The sequence below is a fragment of the Harpia harpyja genome, chromosome 4, assembly GCF_026419915.1.
Source record: "Harpia harpyja isolate bHarHar1 chromosome 4, bHarHar1 primary haplotype, whole genome shotgun sequence".
NCBI classification, from domain to species: Eukaryota; Metazoa; Chordata; class Aves; order Accipitriformes; family Accipitridae; genus Harpia; species Harpia harpyja.
In genome coordinates, this window is record NC_068943.1 from 20,348,837 (window position 1) to 20,372,792 (window position 23,956).

A 23,956-nucleotide genomic window follows, 5' to 3' on the forward strand; every position below is an offset into this window, starting at 1 on the left:
CCCCTCAGCAAAATGAACATCTGACAAACACCTCCATCGTTAGAACCTTTGCCCTAAATTAGTGACCACATAATCCATTTTTGAGTGTTTTGTATTATTTACTCCTGTAAAACTCTGCGTGTTTTACATGGCCCTAAAATCCATGAGATGGCAGGATAGTATTCTCAATGAATGGACTCAGTGGAGAAAATAGTACATCTCTGTCTGTTATTCCGACATACAGCTTGAGGCCTTTCAGGCATTTATGGGTACAAAGATATTCCCGTGAAGTGCTTATAAAGTGGCTATCATGGTAGGCTTCTAGTTTTTGGTCAAGGCATTTAGGTAGTATAACATAAACTATTACTGTTGTTAAAATCAAGCATAGATTAGAAGAGCCATCTTCATGTTTTTCTCGTATTTAGGTGTTTCAGTATGTTTAAAATATATTTAAGGTAGAAGAAGAAGGAAAACAGAATCAAATTCAGTCAAGTTATTTTATAAAAAGACAGTTTTTGGCATTCAGGTTTAGGATAACTCAATGCTAATAATAATGCTTATTTAAAAGCATTTATTGAACCCTGTATTCCCTTATTCTTTTTCAGTACTTTTAAGAAAAGCATGAAATATTTTCATGTTTTCTTAATCAAAAATTTTACTATGTATTTCTGGTTTAGTCTGTTTTACTAAACTATTGTTTGTTGTACTAATAATTAGCACTTTTAGCAGCAATATTAAAAATAAACTTTGTAATATTTTGTCTAGTTTTCAATAAATATCATAAGTACAGTAGTGTATTGGTTTGAAATCTTCTTAATAAACTCAGTGTATATTGACAGCTTTCCATCGGAATTTTGGGTTTATGTGTTTACTAAGACTGCATTACTACATAATCAAAACATTTTTCCAAATTTATGAGCAGCAATCTGATCTTCCAAAGAGTTTTGAATGTGATTACCATTATTTCTAATTAGCTGCCTTGTGGGCCAAATAACCTTTTGCTGATTTTAATTACTTTGAGGATTTTGTTGCTCTGAAAGCTGATTTTTTCATTCAAACCTTTTTAAACATTGGGATTTCTTCTAACAGTATTTGTTTGTTTACAACTTGGTAATTTTTCAAGTTTCACAGTTAAAGTGATGAAATAATACACTAGTCTCCTGCGCAATATCCCACATGAATCTCATGGTTAAAAACCTATGTTTTCCCCTTTCTTCAAATAAAGATATGCCCACCTGCTTTCTATTTTTGCGTTCTTTGTGGTAGGATTTATTTTCTTCTTTCAGTGTAAATTTAAAACATGTTTTAGTATTAGACCCAAAATATTTTCAGATACTGCAGTTGTATCCTAAATGTAACAACACAGCATTTGAATTGACAAGCACTTAATTGAAAGCATTTAAGTATCAAGGTAAATGTGTGATGTATGAATTGTAACATCAGAACATGGAATAGTTAGAGCTTTGAGTTCATTGTTTAGTTTAAACTTAATATGCTTTTCAGCAACATTGCAGTAGGTTTACTACAGAATTAAGAGTTTTGTCATGTATAAGGGTGAGTTCTTGCTAAATGCATTAGTGGATTAAATGATTTCCTGAATATTTTTGTAGTCTGAAATGCTTGTAAAATTATGCACTAAATTGATGTTTCTTAATTTCTATTATTTCAACTGTTTTCTAAATCGTCAAAAAGGTATTCTCAGGGAAACAAATGAACAAATAAAAACCCCCAAACAAATAGTCTTTTAGTCCTTTTTATTGTAAACAGAATAATATTGCTCATGCAATTTTTTTAGTTATCTACTCCTGCATAGCCATATACATATATGACATTATAATAAATTTACATTAAATTAAACACATAACGGTAAAGATATCACTAATTGCTTAAGGTCACCATACTATTTTAAAAGTAAGGAAAGTGCTAATGAAATGTCATTTTAAGAAAATTAAGTTTGATACAGAAAAAAGCATATAATGGCAAGTATAACCATTGTAAGTCAGGCTTTTTTAGAGTTTAGGTGTTCTGATGGTGTTTTAGGCATGAGATGCTTCCAGACAAGCACAAATAGAATAAGCTTGAATAAGCACAAATTTGGAAGGAGCTCAGACTCATACACTGGACTAGTTTTTGTTTGGTTTGGTTTTTTTTTTTTTTTTTTTTCCCCTAGCATAACATGTACCTTTGAAATAACCTCTGTTGATATCTTGTCAATGGTGGTGTTTTAAATAGGAAAGGTCTGTCCAGGAGGAATGAGTAGTATTTTGCAATCTGTTGCAATTACATGTTATGATTGAGAGATTTAATATCATTGTAAGATAAATGAATCCCTCTTTCTGACAGTGAGAAAAAAGATTATATGTCAAGCATAATGGAAAAGATTCAATGAAATATGATTTCTTGGAAATCTGTGGCCTGTCAATAGCATAATGCATACTTGATGGATGTCCAAATACAACAGCTGAGAAACCCAGAAATTAGTGTGCATGCACATACTAACATTTTAAATTATATACTCCATCATAGCAAAGCTTGGCAGAAATAAAAGACATTAGCAGGTGTAGTTCATTAATAAAAGTCAGTCTCATACATAACTGTACTTAATTTCATGATATATATTAAGTAATGATTGCGATTATCCAACAAGCATTTATTAATAACTGCCTTATTATGGTCACACACAGCCTACAGAGACGATGTACAGGTTCATTGCCCTGTTTACAAGTAGCTCTTGATTTAGTTTCTGTCTACTAAATTGTAATGATAATTAATATTAAGATTGTCAAAATAATTTGGAAATAGAGACATTGTACTCCACTGTAACATAAATCAAAAAGTACAAGTATGCTGCCTTAATCTTTCATTAACGAAGAGTTAAAGATCTTCATCAAGTAAGAAAAAAGGGAATAGATTGGAATTTACTGATGTCAGGTAAAAATTCTTGAATTTTCACTGAAATTGCCAGTGTTTTATTGAGAAGCCATGAAAGAAATGCATAATCACGTAATTATTGTTAACATGGCTTCTTGTTGAAAGAAAAAATTGCATGGTGTAAAGTGGTAGACAATTTATCTTCACTTTGTAATAAGAAGATTGGAGGAAACCTTTGTGTTTGTTTTACAGCACTCCTAGTGAAACCCGAGGCATGCTCATAGGTATTGATTTATCTGCTAAGTTTGTGTAGGTAAGTTGCTCAGGTGTAGGAAAAAAGCTGACAATAAAACTCTCTTAGCCTACAGACATCTTTGGCCAAGAGACTAAGCTATAACACTGCCTAATTGTCACATTCTGCCCTGAAGCATGTGTAGGATAGTTTGATGTATTCCAGTTCTTAAACCTTTTTATACAAGTTGGATTATTAAGACACAACTAAATGAAATTAATTCCACAGTTAAGGTCTCTGTAACTACGCATTGTGTAAACTACTCATCTCAAGTATCAGTTTCACTAGTGCAAAATTGTCACATCTGTATCATTCTTAGCGGTAGGCTAGTAATTATGGTATTAACACCTTCTCTTTGTCTTATAGCTGCCAAAAATATGGAAACATTCAATCATGGCTGGAAATGGCTTTTCAGTAAAATAATCTTAACCAAATAAATATATATGACAGCAGATAATGCTTGCGATAGCTAATGAATATTAGCTGTTGAATTAAATAAATAAAGAACCTACCAAGGCAGTGCACAGGACTAGATAGGCATCTGTACTGCTGATAGAGCTATTTAAACTATTTCAGACTGGAGCAGATACCTACAGTTTGGGTTGTGGGTTTTTTTTTTCCTTTTTTTCCTTTTTTTAATTTTTTTTTTTTTAAACTACTGGCAGGAATTCGTGTTACATATAATTTCCTTCTTCCCCTCCTCCCCCCACCCCACCCATCTTCTGATATGGATCACTCCATAAAAAATTGTGCCACACACCAGCAAACCCTGAGGAGCTAAACCCACCAATATCAGGTTTGCTGAAAGCAGATTTCCCTAGAGCTATTCAAATTTAGGCCTAGAAGTGAACAGTCCCAATGACCTTACAGATTAAAAGATTTCTCAGAGATACCCTACACTAACACACTCATTTAGGCTCTATATGAAACATGGTGAGACCAGGCATGAAATTATGACTGGTTTTGTTTCTCAGACGTTGTAATGAATGCAGCTGTATAGTACTGTTATGTCTTTGGCTTGACTAGATTTAAAGTGATTGAAGAAAAATCCTAGTTGAGCCCCAGTATTGCTGTTCTATAGATTACCATGTCTGATTCATTGAAAAAGCAGTTTTTATGTAGTTCTGTGTATCTTATATATGTAGAAAAACTGTTTTTCATCACCACTTTGACAATTGTGAAGGTGTACTAGAAAACACAGGTAAAGCCAGTATATATGCATAACTTCCATTTAAACTAGTGTAGGCAAAAAAAAAAAAATCTAAATATGAATCTAAAAGACTGTAGTATCTACTTGTTTGCATTCTTCCTGATTTTTGGCTGTTTAAGCCCTGAAGAAAGTTGGGAATAGCCTCTTCAAGAAAGTCTGAGGCATAGAAGACATGCTCTTTGCAGTAGGCAAGGTTTTCCGTACCTTCTGATTCATGTGAAGTAACAGAACTAACATATTCCTAGAACTTCACTTTTCAAGTAAGCTTACTTTCATCTGAATAGGCTTTAAAATGTCATTTTCCATTTAATTCAGGTAACTTTTACATTATTTTTATTTTATAAGATAAGTTGCCTTTATACATCTTTTTTTTTTTTTTTTTTTTTAATCTACTCGGATGTTTGCTGTTGTATTTGCACTTTATCCCAAGAATGGCAAAGAAATTGATGAAAATCTTTCTTTCCAATCTGGTGGCGCAGGTGTAGGCAGTCTTACAGATATTTTTGAAGTATCTTGATTAGAAGTATATTTCTATTCTCTATATTAATCTTCACCTTTCCAATGAATATTAGATTGATCAAGAAGACTAATAAGTTACAATATTCAAATGTACCGTTATCTTTTGTAGCATTATTATAATAGAATATAATTAATGTGACATATTTTACTATCTGGTATTGTGATGAGAATAATATTCATGACTAACAATTGTATAAGATATTATTGCACATTTTCAGATCTTTTTCTTTTAATAAGTTGTATAACTAGAGAAGTAATTAAAGATATATTCTACTATCAGTGGTCATTTTAAAGTATGTTTCCACAGATATTGATTCTGATGGATATCACATTAATTATGTTGAATGAACAACCAATGGTAAAACTATGTAATTGATTCCTGAACAATCTGAAGAGTTTGAGAAATTATTCAGAATTTGGCTTTGGTTGTCATATCTTGATGCTATTTGATAGCTTTATAAAGGTTGCAGGGGTTCTTGAAGATACAATCTTTTTAATCCAATTTTTAATGACTGATGTGAACTTTAAATTTTTGTCTTTTCAAGTATAGTTGAACTAGAATTTTATTTTTATACCAAATTTAAAGAAATATATCAGTAGGAAAAAAAAGTCTGCCAAGTCACAGGTCTTAACTACTATTTGAATAATAATATAATTCACAGCTACACTATTCTGTATATACTGAGTTTGATTCAGATAATCAGGGAATGGAAGGCTCTGCAAATTAGTCCATATGCACTGAAATTAGCTTGACGTTTGAAGGCACACATTCAGAAAGCAAAAGCAAGCATATTTAATAAAAATTCAAGTAGACTTTAGACTTCAGTAGGCAAGCACTTTCAGAGATGCAAACAGTGACAGTATAGATTAGCCTGGTTTATATCAAGCCTGGTTAAAATAAATATTATTCTGGTCATTAATTCTTAATTTTGAAGTGGTTCGGGTTCACTGAAACTAGTTGGAAGTGCACCCTTACAGTTCTGTAGACCTGAAAACTTAAGGGATTACATATTTTGTTATAGAAGTAGGGATTTTTGTACCTTTTAACAAGTTCATGAATATTCTATGTGGAGTAAATGTAAAATATAGCCAAGTTATCATTGCTGGCATTCTTTAAAGCTGACCTGAGACAGTAAGGGAATTTGTGCATTTTCTTTTACGTCCACAGTCATCAAAGATATGCAAAAGGTGTGAATAGATTTTATCTCTCTATATATGACCTGCAGTTTGTTTCTCTTGTCTTCTATCTAAATAAAAAGTGAGAAAAAAAAGAATGAGAATGGCCTTAAAAAAAATTGCTGTGATGTGATAGCCTAAGAAAAAAATCGGAAGCATAAGCAGGAATCCTAGTGTTGTTACAAAATACTACTGAACACCCCTCTTCACGTACACCAGTGTTGCATTAAATTGAATGTAGATACAAACAATAGTTCAGAAATCTAGAAATTCCTTTTGTTATCCCTGGAGCTCAGCTTCCAAAGGAGACTTTGTTGCTGCAATGTTACGTACTGGAATGCCCACATATTGGGTACTTAAAATGAAAAAAGATACCTAGGTTCCTTAAATGTTTAATGCAAAAGGCTAAGTACCACAAAATGGAGATCCATAAAAACCATCATACTGAGTGAGAGTCCTCATAAACTAGCCAATGTAGGGCAGGTGAGGAAAAGAAATGCCTTTCTTTAAATCTTACTTTTCTTCATATGTATTCCTGGAAGTACCTTCATCTGTGTGGGATTCACAGGCAAGAGTGTCTCATCCCTATACCTCTTTAAAGAAGTTAAACATTCCTGTCTGTTGTAATACCTTTGCATATGCCCTGTGCAAAATGCCTGATTATGAAGGTCTGGCTTCTCTGTGCTTTTTGCAGTTAGCTCTACGGTCAGAGCACTCGTGCTCTGGACTTGATTCCTCCTCTGCCTATGGAGGAGAAGGTCCTACCTACTTTGGGGTCTACAGACTAGTCTGTGCAGGAGAAAGACAGTGAAAGTGTCTCAGCTACTTCATCTTTCAAGAACAATTAGGCCAAAGGCAGAGGGGGACAAAAAATTAACTTTCCTTTAATGGAAAAAGAATCTGAATTCTAGGCTTTGCTTTTAAGTTTGTGTCACACTTTGGATAAAATATGTAAAAAATCTTTAAATCACAAACAGTAACGTGGAAAAATTAATGTTTTTTCTGTTCTGTAAGATAAGCACTAATTATGCCATAGGCTGCCCTGTAGCTCTCTGTAACTGTACATAATATTGTGGCTTTGGCTGGAGATTCCACACCTACAAGTTTGCAAATTAAGGGCAGTATTTAACTTGGATGTGTGTGTACCTACCTTTTTAATTCAGTGGTCTAGCATATCACTCTTATTGCCTGGTTTCCTCTTTTATAGATAATAACTTTACAAATACTGTGGTAGACCAAAACAATATTAATGGCTAGGTTTTTGTGCTACCATGCATGTGTATGAAAAATTCATTAGACCTTTTTCATATTGAGCATACGGTGAAGAACATAGCTTGGGTATGTGCAGGGTAAATGAGCGGTAGCTGTTATGGAATATGTAGTCCTTAATTGCTTGCCAGTTAAGTTTCCAGGGTTGTAGTGATCCTGTAGTGTAGAAGCTGAATCCATCAAATTCATTTTAGACAGGATTCATCAAATTGTCAATCTTAATTGCTGTTTTTAAGATTAGCAAAAAATGTATTGACACTTCAAAACAGTGTGGCAGCATGACGTATGATTTAATCCTTTATTTCAGATGTATCTCTCCCACTGGTTTGCAGATGCAGGCAGGCATGTCAGGACCATGAAATTCGTGAGCATCACCGAAAGATATGTGATGTTCGATAGGTCTGTAAGAAATAGCAGAAAGATTGTATGCTGCTTGCTACTGAATGCTGTTCAAGCTCCCTAAAACCTTGTCTTGCAACAGGACATGGGTTGAAGCATCATTCATACAGCTTACTGAACGAGGGTGTGTGTGTGGGGGGTGCATGCATGTGTGTTGTGATCTCCCACCTCACCAAGTGCAGTACTTAACTGAACCAGAATTTTAAGCTGGGATTTTTAAAGATTCAGCTTCCCATGGTCTTTGACATGATTTTCATTGCAGCCATAGGGCGTTTTAAGCTCTGACATGCTACCTGTGCTGTGGAATATCAGCGCATAATACAGTAACACACTGAAATTTTATTGAATGTATGCTAAATGCAATAGTAATAAAATACTTGCTTGTCCCTTTTTGTATGCCATTGCCATCATTCACATATATGATTTCTGTTTACATAAAGGGCCTATATCATAAATTAAAGGCTGGAAGAAAATGTCTTAATAAAAGAGAGATCTGCATCCTTGTATAATTTGTGCACACACTCTGAATGAGTAACTGTGTCAGCTAATTTATTTAGTTTATCTGTATAGATATGGCTGTTTGTCATGACAAGATAGTTAACACATGACACTGGCATCTCTCTTAGACATAATGCAAGCCATCCATTCAGAAAATTCAGCACTGTTGTAAGGAAGGAAGTGAAAGCAGCTGTAAAGGGATGGGCTGGGGTGGAAAAGCCTTTCTCCTGTCACATAACATGGAGTGTGCCCTGCACCTCTTGTCCATCTTTTTTTTTTCTTTTTCTTTTTTTTTTTTCTTCCTTCTTCTGTCTCTTAGCCATCCCACTAGTAAATCCATCAGTGCTCTTTTATAATCTGAAGTTGCATTATTCCTAGGGTAGTTACGGGACTAACGTAGAAGAGGGCTGCTATGTCAGTGACACTGGCACTTGTTTTATGAAGTTTATGAAGTGGCAATTGTTGGAGAGTTACACACCGATAGCAGATGCTAATGGATTTACAGGCAGAGCCGCCTGAAAGATATGGGAGATTTCCTTCCATGGTATGTTAGAGGAGTCTCCTGCGGGGTGTTTGCTTCAGCAGTTTCTGAATGTACAGTCTTCAGTACCTATATATGTAAAAACCTCATTTTGTGTGGAAGTATGTGCATAAATGATGGGCGGTGATAAAACCCAAGTTATTTTATGTGCATCATTTCTGAATTAAAATAATACCTGATGCCAGCTCTTTGTTATACTTAAGTCTGAAACCATACTCTTCAATTGCTCTACCTAAGTTAAAGTGAGTTCAGAATTCCACTGTTCTATGTTTTTATCATGTATCTGTATAGTATAGGGACGTAAACTATTTAATATTTATTATTTTAATGATAGAAATCAGAAAATCAAGTCAATACAATACAGTTGCATTTATCATAATATTTTTATGATTTGAAATAATAAAACTGTCAGTGAATGTTATTTTGTATGGCCAGTAAATATTGTTAAAGCCCTATTATCAAAGGCAGTTAGTATCTTTTAATTTTTAGCCTTTCACCTTGGTATTCTTTTGTATTCTCTCTATTCACTTACTTGACTTAAAGTCATACTTAGTGAAACTCTGAATCTTATCTATGATTAAGTAAATTTCAGTAATAAAATAAAAAAATAGAATCAGTGAATAAAGATTGTTTTAAGAATTATACTGAAATGCTCAGCAGAATTGTTGATTTATTAAATGAACCAAAGTTAGCCCATCCCCATTAAATTTAATACTGCTGTTTTTTCTCTGTGAAATAGTTTTTATCATCCATCAAAATATCAGTTCCTAAAAACACACACTTTCAATTGTAACTAGCCTCACCAGAAGCTTATTTGTGAGAAGCACATCTGGTGCCAGGCACACAACCTGAGTCTCTTTGTAGACTTGGAAGGATAGTCTTTCCAGCTGCTCACGTTTTTTTCCCCTCTACGAAGGGTACTAAGACAGACTGTGCATAACAATATCCATTCGCACTTATCTTCAGGCTCAAACTCAGTCCATTTTTTATAGGTGAGTTATAAAGTGCCAACATGCTTGGCATTTGCCACCTGGTAAAAGGTGGCATTGGGGGATAAGTGAATTATTTTAATGATATAGGTGAACTGTTTTGGTGTATTATGTTTGACCACTTAAGTAATCAAAAAAGGCTCAGTGCAGATCATCATCTGGAATAAGCCATCATAACAACTGGACATCAAGGAAACCGTGAAAGTCTGTGCTTCGTGGGAGTGTGAAGTCTGTGTCTTTGCTAGCGCTGCTAGTGCACAGTGGTACACAATACATTGTCATAAATTTCTTGAGCTATTAAGAAAGTAAAAGGAATCACCTCTTTCTCATTTCCACTATGGCATCTGCTTTTCGATTTTCTTCCTGCACCTGTCTGTTTATTGCTGCTTCTCAGCCAGAGGAATGAGTAGTCGTCATGAGCACTTCACATCTGCAAGAAGACAGGAAAGTACATCTCCAACCTGCCACATTGAACTACTCAAGCCAGTAACATTAACCTCCTCTACAACTGTCTTTACCCTTTGTCTCAGACTTCCCAGCTAATAACTCCCACTGTAAATGCCACAGCAGACACAAAGTTCTTTCTCATCCAACTTAGACCTCGTTGGTGGCTTTGTCGGCCATGAACAGCTACCTCATGAACTTTTGTTATTTCCCTACATTCATTAATGGATAGGATCAAAGAAAGAGGAGAATCTATTTTAAAGGAATTCATGTAAATTATTATTTTGAAAGAAAAGAATAAAAATAAACTACAGAAAATTGCATGTATGTCATGAACAACACAGAAAGGATATAATTTTGGCATTACATTTTAGAAATGGGAGGACTTCAACTTTTGCAGGGAAGTAGAGGTTAGGTTAAAACTGCAGCTTTGAATTTCTGAGTCATAATAATCTTTTTCATTCAACTTTTGGTTGATAGAAATGTGGAATCATATATGCTAGAAAATATGTAACATGAGTATTAAAAAAGTTTTATGATGACAATTTGTCTTCATAATGGAGAGGGTGTTTTCCCATTGTATTACCAATTGGGTTATTAAAGTATGAATGTACTGTGAATGTATTACGAATGCTTGATGCCTGTGACGAATGCTGGATGCTTTCCTGTTTTATGCGTTTATCTACCATAAGAGGCCTGCAAGACCATAAATCAACATTTAATTTTTCTCTCTCTTTTTTTTTTTTTGGTAAATAATGGGAAGGAAGCAGTCTCACAAATATAAGGGTTTTAATTTGTGCAGTGGCACAGATTTATTTATCTATTATTCCTACTTGGAGTCAAAATCATCATTAACTGAAAAAGCATGGTGAAGGAGGGCAATGATTTTGGTGGGGTTGGGGAGGGAGGATGAAAGAATGCTTATCTGAAGAAGTAGTAACCTTACTCCTGATCTGAGGCTAAGCTGATTCCTTGCAGTAGGAATTTTGTCTACTTCTCTGATAGTGAAAGAGGGAGGGAAAGCAGAGCAGCCAGGTCATACTTTAATGAAGGAGGCTTCCTTGAGTCTTGAGCTAGAGATAGAGAAGAACTGCTGACAGTAACTTCAGGAAAGGTGGTTGTGCTTCTCAGTTGTTCTTCAATGGCACATGTATTTAAAAATTGAGGTCTCCTGTGACAACTTTCCTGGTTTCTGTTTTCAAGAAGAATGGCTTGCCTCCTTTCAGGAGGCTGATTCATTGTGTAGATTTATATGCACCTAGTATCTGCTTGCAGGGCTTTATACTTGTAAGCTCTCTGTTTCCTGTATCCTCCAAGATAGAAAAAATAAATTCAGACAGCAAGATCCAATATGACAAAAAGCTCTGTTAGCAATGTGAATGTGGAAAACGTACCAGTAAGTTTTCAAATCATTAAAATATGTCTATAGGTAGCTAGGAGAACTGTATGTTCATTTAAGTTAATCATCGGCTTTCCAAGAACAGCTGGAACAAACTGCTCCCTCTATGTGGGCATGCAAAGCAGAAAAAGCAGTGGATGCACTACTAGCTGTGGGTGGGAGAGAGCAGTCCAGCAGAGAGTCAGCATCTTTTCTCTGTTGTTGCATAGCAAGACAGTTCAGAGGCAGAATAGGTCAAAGATATGGAAGAAAAGTGTAATTTGTCAAGGAAGTATGAAGGCTGTTAACTCGTGACAATGGTTTGTAGCAGTACAATTAGTACTATAGCTGTCAGGCTTCTGCTTTGGCTGGCATGATGAACCTTAAAAAATCAGATCTCCTTTAAAAGTTTTCTCTGGATTTTAGGAAGTGATGGGAACTTGAAATAGGGTTTATAAAAGGATCATCTTTAAGTTGAAATGAGTTTCAAAAAGGATAATGAGACTGATTTTAGGTGTGAAAGAATTTTCCACTGTGATACACTGCAATAAATTGTTCTATTTTGACATGATGAGAAGAAACAGTAAGAGGTCTTAGTTACATTTCAGAGATGCCTTAAAAGCAATGTATAGATTTGGAAAAGAAATGCATGCTTTTTTTTTTTTTTTAACCTATGAAAATGAATAAAGTAGATTTAAAAAAAAAAAAGAAAAAAAATAGTATCTTCCTTTGTTGGAGGTTGTGCAGAACACAGACAAAATACTCAATGTCTTAGATCCTGTGAGGCAACTCAACTGTCAGGAAAAAAAAAACCCAAAGTTTTATTTTCTCGTATCTATTTTTTGTTAGTCATGATTTGGAGATTTTAGGTGTTCTGGGGAAAATAAAATCAGTACAAAATGTTTTGGTGTTGTATGGTGCAGGGTGCATGGTCTCTCTCTGCCTTTTGCCATTGCAAAGGCTCCCAGGCCACCAGATCTTTCTTGCTTTACTGTTACCCTGTTCCAGTCAGGCCTCTTGCAGTGGACCGAGGAATCAGACTTTCCAGTCTGCACTAAACTGAGTGATTTGACATTTTTTACATGTATTATCTGATAAATTTTCACTGTAATGGCACAATTGTTTTCTTTCAAGTTTTATTACTACATGGTCTCTTTTTGTATTTTTTTTTTCTGAATGGCATCTCATTTTAAGCAAAATCATTAACCTTCTAACTGACATTATATATATATGTGGACATTACTGAAACTTTTTATATTGAGTTCACTTACAAATACTTATAATTAATACTTACAATAATTATAAAATTATAATTACAATTGTTAATATAAGCATGCAGTTCTTATTTGCTGACAGGATTTGAAGAAAGATAACTTTTAAATTATCATCTGTCAATTATTAAAATCTGAAAGAATATGTGAACTAGTCATCTTATATGTATTAGGTCTCTCAAGAGCTGTTAAAATGAGATCTGACATTCTTAAATAAAAAAAAAAAAACAAACCCCAACTTAAAACTCCAAAGTGAATAAATTATCATATGCAAAACTAAGTGAAGTCAGTTCTGCAAACTTGCTTTTTACAGTTGCTATCAAGTGTTTTGACTGGAAGGGCTATACAAAATGGATATTCTGTCAGTAATGACACCATTTCTGTCTGGGCTACCTTTCATTTTACCTCTCAGAATAGATACACTGGAAAGTAAACATCCCCGTTAGTAGCACAGACCTGTGATTTTTCAATGGGGAACTTCTGTATCAGAATAGTTTTATGTATTACATCTTCACAAAAATGTAGTATGTAAAAAGTTTTTCACAAGTGGATATAATTGAAACAAAGCTTTCCTTAAGAGATAAATATTTTGGTATGCCTTTCAAGATGGTTTATAGCTATAATGTAAAACAATGATATCAAAATGAAACTTTCTAACCTTGTCAAACAAAAGCATTACAATGCTGCATTTTTCTGTCTATAGGGGCAAAAAACCCCACCATCCCAACCCCACACCCACCTTTGGCTTAATTTAAAAAAACCCCACAAAACAAACAAACAGTTTACATATATTTGAATTTTCTGCAAATAATATTTTATGGTATTTTAATATTTTTTCCGAAGTTTAGTATCGGTCTATTGATATTTGTGGCTGCTCAATCTCAGTCTTTATTTGGAAATTCCATTTTTCGACTATCAGTCAGGGCTGTGTTAGACTGCTAAGCCCATTTAGTTGTTCATCTGTGGAAGAGCATCTAAATTGCTGGGAGCTGTAAGTATTGGAGAGAGAAGCTGAAAGTAAAATTGACAGAAGGTAGGGCACAATATTGGTAAGCAGGTACTAGAAGTGCTAGTGAGGGGTAAGCAAAAACTTAGGTAATTTTTAAGACTGGACACTGGACTGTTGAGAAAGAGAGGAAGAAATAGGAAAACTCTTGACATAATTGTTTAGAAGACTGCAGAGGATAAAGGGTGGGAAAGTTAGAAGAAATAAAGGATCACTTGAACAGAATACTTAAAAACCCAAAGAAACAAACTTCCCAATAGTTTAAGTGGTTCTTAGGGCATAGGACATACTCATGTCATTAATAACAGTAATAAGTTCTGGAAAAAATGGGAGAAGACTGAAGGGAAGATAAAGCATTTGTCATTAATTTAACTGAAATCAGTAAGTAGTTTCTTGCAAAATCATGAGATTTTTCACTAACTGTTCATTAATTGAATTAGTTTTCTTTAACCTTTTATTTAAAAAAAAAAAGGCAAAAATAAATTTAAAAAAGGACTGAAAACTAAACCCCAAGTATTTCAGGAGGCTATGGAATCTTTATGTATGTTGGTTTCTCACCACTGATAATATAGAGGTCTATGCTTGTAGCTTAGTTTAGATAATTATCTGGTGAAGGGTCATGGATAAGAAAAAATCGCAACAGAGAGTATTTTGAACTGAACCAAACCAAAAGCCTTGCTTTGTGTATTTTATTAGTAACATGAAAAAATCACGATGTGAACAAACTCCTCTAGCCCTACTTCTTTTTTCTGTCAGCTACTAAACAAGAAAAATATTTATTCTGTATAGAAGCAGTTCTGTATAGCACAGTGATCCCTTCTTACTGTCCTTTTTGTGTTTCTGAAGGGCTGCTTGAACATTTTGTGTGACATCACACAATAAACTGGTAGCTAATATTTTGTTTCTTGAGGCTGGTAATATTCTTAAGATGCACAGATACACAGAACAGAGGAATCATGCATATTTTTGCTAGGCACGCAGATGTCCTAGTGACTGAATTTTGCCTTATGGTGTCCAAAGAATGAGTTACATTACAAGCTGTCTGACCCACAAATTACCTTGAGGAAGAAACACCACTGTAAATTATACATTATGCAGATTTATCTATAGAATGTGAACAACAAGTTTATAATGTGCACTGGATTTTGTTGGTGTTTTTTTTTTTTACATAGAAGAATCTCTGAGACAGCAATAATGCATCTCTGAGCTGAACTGGTGTAAATAAAAAGTCCTGTTTGATATTCTGATTATTTTTTTATCTGGCAGTTCTACCTAACTTTGTCTTTTATGAAAGAAATCTATAAAAACCTGCTGAAACTCTGGGCAGAGCCTTTAGATGCAGATATAATTGCTGGTAGCAGAGTGAAAAGCATACCTTTTGATCACAAACAGAACTTCAGCCTTGCTGTTGCTATGAGAAATGGTTTAAAGTCTTTATAAAACTCTCCTGTATTTTTGCAAGTGATCGCTAATGAGAGCCATGACTTTTGACAGTCTATCTTAATTTGGTAAGTGCAGTTCCACAGGTTATTAATTTCTAAGCATTCAATAAGCAATTTTCAGAGAACAAATTGTGTGAAGACTTCTTTCACTCTTACACATGGAATATTTCTTCTATGCTTTTGCAAGTTATAAATAGCAAAACAAGAGTTTTTTTACTGAAGATCTGGACATATTTTGTTTCTTGACTATGTACTTTAGATATGTACCGAGTAATACCCACTAAATTACATTCAACTTGTTTTGGATAAATTTGCATGATCAATCCTACATAAGTGAAAAGTGAAAAAAAGTTAAATACAACAGGATTTGCTATTCCATTAACAATGAAATGACACAACAATTTCTGATTAAAGAGTTCTTTATTTGAGGCCAGGGCTTCAGTAGAATGCAGGAAAAATATATTCCAATTGAGTATGTAAAATACCTAAGTACTCTATAAAGTACTCTGCTTTATACACTGATACAATTCTGCTGTTTTCTGCACCGCTATGAGTATAATTTCCAGAATGGAAACATTTCTAAACCTAAGCCTCTATTTACTCAGGGAAATGCAGTATAGTTTCAAGTCATATGAATTCTCTCACCTCTATTTCAAAGTACTTTTTTTTTTCTTTTGAAACTTATTCAGGATATGTTTTCAACTACTGTTGTTTGCTGTTGCTGTTTTCAAACTTTTGCAGCTCAAGAGTGGCAGCTTTACTAATTACTTTCCCATATCCTGAGAAGAAAGATACAGGTAGCTAAACCTGTATGTGAGGTCCCTTTTTTCCTGGTATTTTCTCTTTAACTCCCTGACAGCATTACTGTAAACTAAGCGTTTTCATTTCTCTATTCTTTGTTATAGCTTATTTGTGTGGAAAGTCAGTAAGCAAAAATCAAGTCTGAGTAGTATGGTCACTTACTCTTTGTAAGAGTGAACAACTGCACAAGGTACAGGGGATGGCAGATAAGATATCTACACAATTGTAGAGTACAAGCTAGTCTGTCCAAAATATCTTCTGAAGATTAATCTGTGTTTGTCTTGCCATAAAAAACCAATACATACTTGAATAAATCTAATCATCTTGGACAAAAAGGCCTAAGGTCTTAAAGGTGTCCCTAGGAGACCTTTGGCCAGAGTGTCTTTTCCTTCTTACTTACAGTGAGCTACTCTAAGTACTTACTTAAAGGGTTGTTAAATTGAAGGAAGAATCAGTGCACTTAACTTCACTGAGGTTTTACTACTGTTTTACCTGTTTTTTCAGAGAAGTTAGGAGCAGGTAAAAGGCGATTAGAGTATATCACCCTTGTTCAAATCAAAGTGCTTTTTCTAGGAAAAGAGGAGCACTGTAGAGTCACATGTTGTAGATCCTCAGAGTTAAGCTTTTGATCTATTTATACTGCTTTAAAGGCTCAAAGGCTGAATTTTCTCATCAACACCTTTGGGCTCTTCTTAAAACATTTCTCTTTTGAGGACAGCATGGTGTTAACATTGAAAAATAGTCTGTACAAAGTTGCTGGGGTGGATTTAGCTTTTTTTTTTTTTTTTAAATGCGATATGCACTCTGGTTTGCATTTTAATAAAGAAACATTTGAGATTATTGGTTATTTGCAATGTTGATAATTTTTGTAAGCCTTTTAGTTTTCTCATCCTGTAGTATCACCATTCAGTATCGTTGTAATCTTATGAAAGGTTTGGTTTCCTTATTTTTGTACTATTAACTAAGTCGTTTAAAGATAAAAAGTGTTCTAGTCTGAACAACCCTTGAATGTTTGCAATTCCCACACTAAGTTCAGCTTTTGCACTTGCCAACTGAGAAAGATTATGGAAAAAGCCCATCTGGAGTCTGTCCTGTTCACTGATTACAGGATTTTGAGGTACACAAGTACTAAAAAAGGTTTTGAAAAACTCAAGGAATCTTCAGGTGAAGAGTGCTGGAGTTCCTGCAGAACGCAATCAACAAATGTCTCACTGTGTATGTGGTTCAGATTGCCTGCACCTAAACAAAAACAATATATGCAAAGAGAAAATGTTATTTTCATATTGCTGATTGGTTGTAAGTAACTATACATACATGCCTTTCACGAACTGGTAGAAAATAACTGGTATTTGCTGGCTGAAGCTCTTTAACTAATCCCTACTTTAACAAGCTGCTGACTGAATTTAAAGCATCGATTATGCAGACAGAGCATTTGTAATGAAAAAGAAGTAGCTCCTGAATAGGATAAGTAGCAGACTTTTTATCTGGGGTTTCTTAGAAAATAAAGATTAACTTATTGTCTTCTACTAAGCTTATTGCTTGCTAGTTTTCAGGATAATAATTTAAAATGTGCTGGGCCTTTGGGACTTGATTTTGAGTAGTCATTTAATGACTTGCTAAATGACAGATATACTGATGAGTTTGAGGGTGAAAAGCATTTCTTATTAATGGCAAGCAGGAAAGAGGGCAAAATTTGTGGCAAACACCATCTAGTGATTCAAGAACAAAATAGGCTAAGCTCATTGCAGCCCAATCTAACTTCACAGGACTAGCATAAATTCAGTCAGGGTACTTCTCTTTTTCTGACCTGAAAAGGGCAGCATGTTTTGAATAGTCAAGAAGAGGCAAGGTTAGTAAACTAACTTTGACTTAGACCTAAGTTCTGAATTAACAAACAGTATGAACCCATTCAGATCTGCTCATTCCTGTTATTTTCATTTCTCAGAATTGCTGTTGTTGTCACTTCTAAATTCCCTGGAGGAAGGGAAGAAATGTGTCTGTTTAACCCTAGCAACCTCGTTTATTGGGCACTGATTTATTTCTTGTAAATAACTTGTCATTCTAATTCTTCAGCAATGAAACCAAAGAAGTCTGCGTAGGGCTACAATCAAAGTGAGGAAAAAAAAAAGAAAGAAAAAAGCTGAAATGTCTCTCCACTACCCATACTAATGAGCTTAGCTCCATTATTACAGTTTTATGTGAAAGCATTTGTTGATCATCCAAAGATATGAAAATAAACTTGGATTTCTGATCAACACGGTTGGCAGTCCAGATTGTATAGGAACATATAAACAGATTATGTCACTCACAGAATGGATATGTTTGTTTTATCCTTCAGGAGGGGTTTGTGAGTGATACCTAGCATGAAGCACTTAACTATATAACAAGGTTGACTATAACAGAATTAAGGAAATGTTCTATTCTAAATCACAAATTCATAACTGTTTCTGTTGAGGAATCATGGTTAATAAAGTTTTGCCAGTTCAGTTTTCTAGAGACAGGCTCACGCATATTGTAACTTTACCAGCATACAAATGGCAATATTGATTAATTTAAACCAGCTGATGATTTCTCAGAATCCAATTTAATGCTATGCAAGTGAAGCTACCATGGGTAATAATTTTAGAAGGTAACTCATTAAGTTAGTACTTATGTATGGCACAGAATAGATGGTGGGGTGAGATACAAAGGTAACGGAGTTGGTTCCCTGTAAAATTATCTGCAGGCCACCTTCAATTACGCAGGCTTCCAGCTACTTTAAAGGAATGCTGTGAAGCCTAGAAATTACTGGGACAGAAAGATGGACCAGCCTTTCCTCCTTAAACCTGTGGACCCTTGTACAATAACCATAAAAGAGTATGTGGAACACTTGTGTACACAAACTAATTGTCCTGGTTTCAGCTGGGGTGGAGTTAACTGTCTTCCTAGTAGCTGGTACAGTGCTATGTTTTGAGTTCAGTATGCGAAGAATGTTGATAACGCTGATGTTTTCAGTTGTTGCTCAGTAGTGTTTAGTCTAAAGTCAAGGATTTTTCAGCTTCTCATCCCCAGCCAGCGAGAAAGCTGGAGGGGCACAAGAAGTTGGCACAGGACACAGCCAGGGCACCTGACCCAAAGTGGCCAACGGTGTATTCCGTACCATGTGACGTCCCATCCAGTATAGGAACTGGGGGAAGTGGGGGCGGGGAATCACGGCTCAGGGACTAACTGGATGTCGGTCAGCGGGTGGTGAGCAATTGCACTGCGCATCATTTGTACATTCCAATCCTTTCATTATTACTGTTGTCATTTTATTAGTGTTATCATTATCATTGTTAGTTTCTTCTTTTCTGTTCTATTAAACCGTTCTTATCTCAACCCATGGGTTTTTCTTCTTTTCCCGATTTTCTCCCCCATCCCACTGGGTGGGGGGGAGTGAGTGAGCGGCTGCATGGTGTTTAGTTGCTGGCTGGGGTTAAACCACGACACTAATTCAAAAGTAAATCACTAGTGTATGTCAAAAGGAAATACTATTTTTCTGAACTATATCATAGTTTACCAAGAGTCAATAAAAATGCTAAAGTTTTTTCTTCTTTTTTTTTTTTTAAGATAACTGATTATTTTAATAGCTGATTTTTAAAAATTATTTTTATGCACTTTTCAGTTTTTTCCAGCCAGGAGTGCTGATTGCATTACCTTATAGGTCTATTAATACTCTTAGAATATAGTACCTACTGAATTCAAACCTTATGTAATGAAACTGTTATATTATTACTGTAAAGTATCAAAATTTCTTATGTGCTCCTTAATATTTATCTTTCAGTAGAATATATATAAAATTAGATTGGTTTGAATTAATTGATAATATTGTTTGATATGCTGTTCTAAAATATGTCCTCTGTTGCTCTTCTATTGATTATATGTAAGCTGTTTTGAATATGTCTACTTGAAGTATAAAAAAACCAACCAGCTCCATCTATGAAATCCTTCATTTTCAGCACCACAAAATATATAAAATGTTATGGCTTTCCTTTGAAACAATCTTATTACATATTTGTAAAAGAAGAGGGTATCGTCTGTGTTGTGAATTATTTGGAAACACTAGCATTAGTTTCCTTAAGGGCTAGTACTCGCTGACACATTTTCTTATTTTTGGTAAAAGTCTGAACCAGAAACACTGAACTGTGTAAATTTGCACTGAGAATATATGGCTATATAATGAAAAAAAAATTGTATTTTTCTCCTGTTTCTATTTTTTTTCTGATTTTTTGAATTATAGACACCATTATCTTTGTAGGCTAAATTCACTTTGTAATAATGAGTGTTTTGGTTAAAAAGTAGGTATGTAATTTATCATTGTGGAAATATTCCCAATTCATTACAAATTAAGTGAATTAGAATTTTATTTTTCTTTCCCAGGTGGTGTAAAATGAATGTGAATTTGAAGAAGTGAACTAGAGTAGGCACTCTTAGAATCAGTGGAAAGATAAGATTGCTTCTTCCATTATTTCTTTATTTCGTGTGTTCATATTAATATTTAAGAAAAATAAATAAAGGTAGTTTAATTCTGTAAAATAATTTTGCTCTAAAATGCTAAAAAAAATTAGAGCCCTATCATAGTTTAGTAATGAAGACATAGCTATACAATGAACCCTAACATGAATATACTGAATTTGTTTGTTGTTCATATTTATATTTTTTAATAACTTTCTCAAAGAAGAAAGAAATTGATTACTTCCATGTCTATGCTAAAAAAAAAAAATCATTTCTGTGTTAACAGACTTACAATTTTAGTTGTCCCTCCCAATGCAGTAAAATTTTTCTATCTTCTTCTTGTGGTTTAAGCCCAGCTGGCAACAAAGCATCGTGAAGCCACTCGCTCACTCCTCCCCTCCCCATCCTTGGTGGGATGAGGAGAAGAAAATAAAAAGAAACGCTCGTGGGTCGAGACAAGGACAGGGAGGGATCACTCACCACTTATGGTCACGGGCAAAAGACAGGCTCAAGTTGGGGAAAAAAACCAAAATCAATTCAATTTACTACCAACAGAATCAGAGCAGGATAATGAGAAGTAAACCCAAACCTTAGCACACCTTCTCCCCAGCCCTCCCTCCTCCCCGGCCCAGCCCCACTCCCGGTTCTCTCTCCCTCCTCCCCCCGGCGGCACAGGGGGACAGGGAACGGGGGTTGGGGTCAGTCCGTCATACCTTGTCTCTGCCGCTCCTTCCTCCTCAGGGGGAGGAGGACTCAGCACTCCTCCCCTGCTCCGCCAGGGGGTCCCTCCCGCGGGAGACAGTCCTCCACGAACTGCTCCAGCGTGAGTCCTTCCCACAGGCTGCAGTTCCTCACAAACTGCCCCGGCGCGGGTCCCTCCCGCAGGCCGCGGTCCTTCAGTCCCAGGCTGCCCCAGCGCGGGCTTCCCCAGGGAGCCGCGGCCATCTTGGGGGGCCTCCACCCCCTGCTGCGGCGTGGGCTCCTCTCTCCCCGGGCTGCAGGTGGGCATCTGCTCCCCCGCTCCCCTCCGTGGGCTGGGGGGGGACAGCCTGCCGCCTGGTCTCCCCACGGGCTGCAGGGGCATCCCCTCCTTCCTCCCTGCCCTCGGGATCTGCACAGGGGTTCCTCTCCCATCCCGATCCCCCTACTCCCGGCAGGTTTTCCCTCTGGAATCTGTTCTCCCAGAGGCGCTACCGCTGTCGCTGACGGGCTCGGCCTGGGCCAGAGACGGGTCCGGCTCCCAGCCGGGGAAGCTTCCAGCAGCTTCCAGCAGGAGCCGGCCCTGCGGCCCCCTCCCCTGGTAGCAAAACCCCGCCACACAAACCCAAAGCACTTATACTTCTAGTGATGAGAACTGGGAAGGATGCATTGATTACTTATTTCAGATTCTAGAAGCCTGTGATGAAGTTTAGACACCTGGTCACTTCTTATCAACATGGAGTTTCTCTTGCGGTTTACAGACTGTCAGGAGCGAGCCACCCCTTGCCACCCCACTGCGACATGGATTCATGTAGCTCTGAGGAATTCTACCAGGCTGTTCACCATGCAGAGCAAACCTTCAGAAAGATGGAGAGCTACCTGAAGCAACAGCAGCTCTGTGATGTTATCCTCATTGCTGGGAATCGCAAGATACCTGCACATAGGTAGGACATAAGCATAAGATATTGAAACTACAAAAGTAAATGTTTTGGGTATGCTTATTTCTTAGAAGAGTGTTTTCTGTGGCCCCTTATGCCCGCTTCCCTCTTGCTTTAAACACCGCAAATGTAAGTTGCTGCAAAAGGTGGTAATTGAAGGTTGGGCCTTTGAAGGTGGCTTTTTTTCGTACAGATTTCAAAAGTTCAAGTAGCACTCAACTAGTAAACTCATCATGAGTGTGCCAAACATTTCTCCCTGCTGTGATGCTGTTCATATGTGAGGAGAATGGAAATTTCTGAAATGAGATGCTGTACAGCTACACTGAACACAGTGTCATTTTTAGATTAAGATCATGATACTCTAAGTCTGTCATACAGAGTCTCTCAGACATAATAATACTGAACACTGACTTCCCATGACCTGTACCTTTGAATGAACTGAAAAATATCTTAATTACCTTTAATAATAATTGTTAGTATGAAAATTATAATGACATAATTTCTAAAATTCTATGAGATTATCTGGTATTAAAGCAGCCAGTATATATGAAACTGTGCTTGGTTTTGGATTGTAATTAGAGCTTAAAAATGTTACTCTTCATTGAGATTTTGGTCTTAGCTATAGCCTTTGATTTAGTGCATGCAAATAAAAATCCAATCCTAGAGTTTAGATTAAAATACAGATAATACTTCTGAATTTCCGGGTTAGCAAGTCTTTTTGCATTTGAACTCTGCATAAGGCTGCAAACTAAGGGTGACCTATTCCCTGCTTGTGCCCTAGTTTCTCTGCTGAGGTACTAAATTCAGAGCAGGACTGTCGTTCCCCAGCAGGAAAACTGAAAAACAGCAAATGTATTTCTGAACTCATAAATTAACTTTCTGGTGTAGAGAAATACTGTAAGGTCATCTTGGCAACTTGGACCTTACAAAGTTTCTTCTGCCCTAAGTGAAGATGGACACAGAGACTATTCTTTTTCTGGTTTACAGACAAGTTGGATATTCTATATTCCAACTCCCATGATAATTATTAAAAAGAAGGTACAATATGCAAGACTGCAAAGCCAATGCTATTGTTCAAACACTAAAAAGTAAAACCAGACAGAAACATTCATTAAAATATTTAAATTGCCCCAATAATTGTAATAAATGAGAAAATAACTCCACTTAACAAGCAGTAACAGATTGATCGAGGTAGTTTGCAGCACACATGAAAAAAAGTCTGCTTGGTTTCAGATTAGTAGCTGTAATAAACGTAGAAATCTTTCTCCTTTCAGCATTTTTTATTCTTAAGACTTTGTTTCTACTCTCCTATCTAAAAGCTGCCATTTTTCCTGTTCCTTCCTTGCCTTCATATACTCAGGTCCCCAGATGCCAGCCAAGTCCCCAGTAGTTTCTACCCACTGACTTGGCAACTGGCACAACTCCTGTGTTCCAGGCTTTTTGCCACTATTAAATGTATTATGCATCTGGCACTTTATGCACCCCTGGTAGTCGTGGTCTGATGCCATTTTTATCTGAATCACCAAGATCTTTCCTTTATGGGTATATCAAGTCCAGAGGGAGTAATATTAAACTTCAGTCCTTCCGTCCATCTGCATTTACAGTGTTCCAGAGCTGTGAGATTTGCCTTAAGATGCCTCCCATCAAAAAGAAAACTGGAGGGATAATAACCTAAGGCCTTCTAATTTGTGTCTGATTTTACATCCCTATAAGTTACTGCAATAAAATAAAAAGATTTTTTCAGAAATAATAAGAATTTTC

At 35.9% G+C, this 23,956-nt stretch overlaps 1 protein-coding gene across 1 annotated transcript in view; it reads left to right on the plus strand.

Moving 5' to 3' along the window:
- Positions 1-23,956, plus strand: part of KLHL1 (kelch like family member 1) — a 259,260-nt gene that overhangs the window by 47,640 nt on the left and 187,664 nt on the right. The window contains exon 2 of the mRNA XM_052786007.1: positions 22,019-22,201. Within this exon, the coding sequence (XP_052641967.1) occupies positions 22,019-22,201 (183 nt within the window). The remainder of the gene's footprint in view (positions 1-22,018; positions 22,202-23,956) is intronic.